Source organism: Mobula hypostoma, chromosome 7, assembly GCF_963921235.1.
Source record: "Mobula hypostoma chromosome 7, sMobHyp1.1, whole genome shotgun sequence".
Classification (NCBI taxonomy): domain Eukaryota; kingdom Metazoa; phylum Chordata; class Chondrichthyes; order Myliobatiformes; family Myliobatidae; genus Mobula; species Mobula hypostoma.
The window spans coordinates 9,166,425-9,171,481 of record NC_086103.1 but is presented as its reverse complement, the minus strand read 5'-3'; the positions used below and the strand labels follow the sequence as shown (position 1 = coordinate 9,171,481).

At 40.1% G+C, this 5,057-nt stretch overlaps 1 protein-coding gene across 1 annotated transcript; it reads left to right on the top strand.

Annotated features, from left to right (window-relative positions):
* Positions 1-1,813: 1,813 nt before the first annotated feature.
* Positions 1,814-4,291, top strand: LOC134349870 (protocadherin-10-like). Its single transcript, XM_063054834.1, has one exon. The coding sequence runs from the start codon at positions 1,814-1,816 to the stop codon at positions 4,289-4,291; it is 2,478 nt and encodes an 825-aa protein (XP_062910904.1).
* The last annotated feature ends 766 nt before the right edge of the window (positions 4,292-5,057 follow it).

Here is a 5,057-nt window from a genome sequence, read left to right as displayed (position 1 = left end):
AGATACTTGTAACTAAAAAACGATGGACTTAAAAGGAATGGATATGATAGCAATGTTTAATAGACGACGAGACAGATACTCAAACAGGCATGGAATAAAAGAATACGAAGCGTATGCCCACAATTGCGATTGGTCAGGCATGCTTGCTGACATTTCTATTTTCTTTCCATGTCTGCTGTAAATCTGGAAATATCTCAGAAACATGACCCTTTTCATTTCAAATACTTTATGCAGCGTTTTTTTTTAAATTATGGTAAATAGTGACACCGATTGCCACAAGAGACTTATCATGTTGTATAATTTACTCGGGTTGCTACTAGATCAGCGGAATAACAATGGGAAAAGCCTACCACAAGTGCTGGATACAGCCCAGTCCATCACAGGGATAAAAAGCTCCACCGTTTTGAGCATATCTGCAAGGAGAATTGCCCTAAGAAAGCAATACCCATCGTCAAGGACACCTACCGTCAAGGCCATTTTCTATTCTTGCCTTCGCCATCGGGAAGGAGGTAGAGAAGCCTTAGGTCCCACATCACCAGGTTGAGGAACAGTTATTGCCCTTCAAACATCACACTCATAAACCAGCGTCAACGCACTTCCCTCACCTCAATTCTAAACTGATTCCACAGACCCACTTTCCTGGACTCTACAACTCATGTTGTTAATACTATCTATCTATTCATTCATTTATTCATCAATACGTTCATTCATTTACTTATTTAATCATCTATTCATGTGTTTGCTAATTTATCTATCTATTTATTTGTTAACCTACTTGTTATTTAACGATTTATTTATTTGTCTGTTTATTAATTTATTATTTGCTATTTTATTTCCACAGTTTGTCTTTGTTGTTGGTTGCTGTACATTGTTTTTTTGTAAATTTTTGATTGAATATAGCTTTTCAAAGACTCTATTTTATTTCTTTGTCCTATTGTTATTGCCTGCATGGAAATTATTCCCAGAGTAATATATGATGACGCTTACGTACTTTGATAATGAATTTATTTTGAAAGTTCAAACTTGAAATATTATAAACTACAAATAAAAGTTAATTGATGAGCTAAGGGACATAAGCAACTGTAGTTCTACTGAGACTTCAGAAATGAAAATAAAGTACTATGAGAATGATGAAAAACAGATTAATTTATACATAATGCAGAAAACTTTTTCATTTTGATAAAATAAATTAATATATTATTTTGTTATTGATGCTAATGACATGCAACAACAGTTTTACAGACTATTAATTAATTGATGATTATAGTTGAAAAATTGTGATGCAGATACATTACTGCATATGATCATGGTTTTCACCGCTATTGTTTTGATACCTGACCTTTAAAGTATTTAGTGCCTTTGTTCCTGAAAATTCGGTTCTAAAGCAACCATTTCACAGAAATCTGAACGATGCAAACTGCTCAAAGGAATTTCAATTGTGCAACAAAAATTAGAACCAAATTCTGCACTTCTTGCTTTAAGAAGTGAGCTGCACTCTCATTGGCCAGATATGAATGCAATGTTGTTCACCAATCAGAGGTTGAGATGTGCCTGGTGATCCGCACAGCTCCTTAAATATGCAGCCGCCATCTTCTAAGTTCAGACGCCGTGAAAACTGGATAACAGCAGATCGGGAAGGTCTGTGTGCGATTTACTTCGAATAGAAGACAACATGTTAACATTTACATGAAAATATTACTGCAATTTCGAAGAAGGTATAGATATATTCAGCGTCATATTTGTCCCATCTAAATTAAATCGCCGTTAAAAGGCATTGTCTCGGTTGAAACCATTGGTATGATTTCTCCTGGAAATGAGATATAATATAAACGGGCTGTTGAAATACCAACTGTTTTGCGCTCTGTTCTGTCGTTGGAATCTAGCTTCTGGGCAGATTCGTTACTCTGTTCCCGAGGAATTACAACTGGGTGCCTTTGTTGGAAATATCGCAATTGATTTGGAGTTAGATTTAAAGCAGCTGCCATCTCGCAGATTGCGGGTGGCGCCCAGCCCGAGGAAGCAGTATGTTGAGGTAAATTTGGAGAATGGGATTTTATTTGTGAATGAAAGAATCGATCGGGAACAACTTTGCGGACCGAGCAACGATTGCATTTTATCCTTGAATGTTGTACTTGAAAATCCACTCGGTCTGTATCAGGTGGAAGTGGAGATTATCGATGTAAATGACAACGCTCCCAGTTTCCCTGAAAGCCACATGCGCCTGGAAATCTCAGAAATTATGGCACCGGGAGCGCGATTCCCCCTCGAGGCCGCTCACGATCCTGATATTGGAACTAACTCCTTGCAAACATACCAGCTCCTTTCCAATCGATATTTTATTCTTGATGTACAGGAGCGCAGTGGGAAAGGGAAGCTACCGGTGTTGATGTTGCAGAGCCCTTTAGACAGAGAAACAGTAACCAGTCTCCAGTTAACGCTTTTAGCCGAAGACGGCGGAGTTCCGATGAAATCGGGCAAGGCCGAGATAACAATCATAGTGCAGGATGCGAATGACAACTCTCCTGTTTTTTCGCGGTCCGTTTATACCGTGAGTCTGTTGGAAACGGCTCCATTAGGATCCCTCATCATGACAGTAAACGCCACGGACTTGGATGACGGACCAAATGGAGAGATCACGTATTCCATCAGCAGCCACAGTTCTAAAAATATTCCCGAAGTATTTAGTGTCGATTCAAAAACCGGAGAAATCAGATTGAAAGGACACTTGGACTATGAACAAAATAATTTTTTTGAGATTAATATACAAGCAGTCGATAATGGCCCTTACGCGATACCACAGCACTGTGATGTGCTGGTGAATGTTGTCGATGTGAATGACAATGCTCCTGACATGAAGTTAACGTCTACGTTAAGTGCAGTGCCAGAGGATACCTCAGTTGGGACAATAGTGGCACTACTCAGCGTAAATGACAAAGATTCTGGACAAAATGGGCGAGTGCAATGCAAAATATCAAGCCAACTGCCGTTTAAAATCGAATCGTCTGTAGAAAACTTTTATAGGCTGCTTATACGGCAATCGCTGGATCGTGAAACTGCTTCCAGGTATGACATTACCATAACATGTACGGATGCAGGGTATCCTAATCTAACGTCCACAGAAACGATTCGAGTAGATGTTACAGATGTTAATGACAACGCTCCGAGATTTCTACAAGCAGTACACACTGCGCATGTCATGGAGAACAACGTTATTGGGGCTTCTATATACTCGTTAACTGCTTTTGACTCCGACATAGGACAGAACGCCCGTCTGAACTTTTCCATCCTGCCATCTCATGTTCAGAATTTCTCTATTGACTCTTATATCTACATCAACTCACAAAGTGGTGTCATATATGCTCAGAAATCTTTTGACTACGAGAAATTAAAAAAATTCAAAATTTATGTTCAGGTGCGGGATTCTGGAACCCCGCCCCTCTGCAGCAACTCCTCTGTAGATGTTGTTGTCCTTGATCAGAACGACAACGCTCCAGTCATCGTGTATCCTTTGCCCCAATATGGGTCAACAGTAATGGAGACGATATCCAGGTTTGCTGAACCTGGACACCTCGTTGTCCAGGTATCTGCTACTGACGCCGATGCCGGTCAGAATGCTCGTCTATTTTATCAGATTGTCCAAGCCACTCATCGCAATCTGTTCACAATTTCAGCGGATACAGGGGAAATTTGGACTATCCGCGGTATTGAGAACAAGGATGCCTCCAAACAAAGGCTGATGATTGTCGTGAAAGATAATGGAACGCCTTCGCTCTCTGCAACTGTAACCATATTATTATCTGTGAAAGGGGGCCAAACGATGTCCAGTGCAACCAGTTTACCTAAAAAGGACGATTTTGCGCCCGATTTGAACTTCTCCTTGGTCATCGCCTTAGGAACAACTTCTCTGATTTTCCTAATTATTTTGGTTATCCTAGCGTTTAAGGTTCATAAAACAAGAAACGGTGCTGGATGTCGATACAGTTCTCTGACTACCTGTTGCTGTTTGGAATCAAGGAATTCTGTGAATGGAATTCAAAAGGCCAGCAGGAGCCTTCAGATACCACCGAACTACGTTGAGGTATTCGGAGGTGATCCACTTTCCCAGAGTTTCCGTTACAAGTCGTGTTCAACGTTGCAGTCTGTGAAGAGAGACCTCGCGATCCCGCAAACTTGCGGGTTGTCTACAGATATGCGTTACAACCAGCGGAAGTTTGTTGCGAAAGAGAATGCAGGAATGATAAAGCCAGAGGAGAGCAATTACAATGTAAGCACTGAGGTGAGGAGTTACTGAAGAGAATCGAAATCGTTAACTATTTAATTTGATTATCATGCAAACATTTGGGTCATTGTGATCACTGTACTATGATGAAATTAATGTTACGCTCACAATCTCAGTGTGGACGCAGTGATCGAATAATATTCTAATTGCTTAATGGGATTGTTTCACTTGCTTGATCTCTCTGTGAGAGGCTGTGTGGGGGGAGGTTCTAGGCCGTTTAGAATTTATTGTGATAACAAATTGCGTTAAAATTAACTTGTAGTAAATTACTGAATAAGTATGTTCCAGGCACTATGAACACTGCCTTTGAAGAAAAAAAAATGTTTTGGTTGCTTAAACCCCTTGGTTAGGTATGAGCAAAATGGTTTTGGTGCCGCTTTTCGGTCACACGAGATTTATTCACTCGTTGTATTCGGAAATCAAAGATACCTGAAATAAAACGAGGAAGTAGGAACATTCTCAGCAACCTCCACGTTGGGAGAAATTAGAGCTAACGTTCTAGACCGATAAAGAAGTCGATGAAAAATGCTCATACTGAAACGTTAACACATTTCTCCACCCGCCGTAAGAAGTTTTGAACGACTCCTGTGCTCAGTATGATTGCATTTAAACAATCATTCAAGTTGTGGAATTGGGCAGAACAACTGGAATTAGGGAAATGTGTTTCGAATCCAGATACTGTAGTTTGATTGACTAATGACCAGTCGCAGGATATTTCACCGAATAAGACCGGGGTCGTATTTTTATCTACATTTGATATTGAGAATACATTAATGAG

What these genes read in the sequence shown, in the direction of transcription:
- LOC134349870 (XM_063054834.1), top strand. Translation starts at nt 1,814, where the DNA reads ATGAGATATAATATAAACGGGCTGTTGAAATACCAACTGTTTTGCGCT.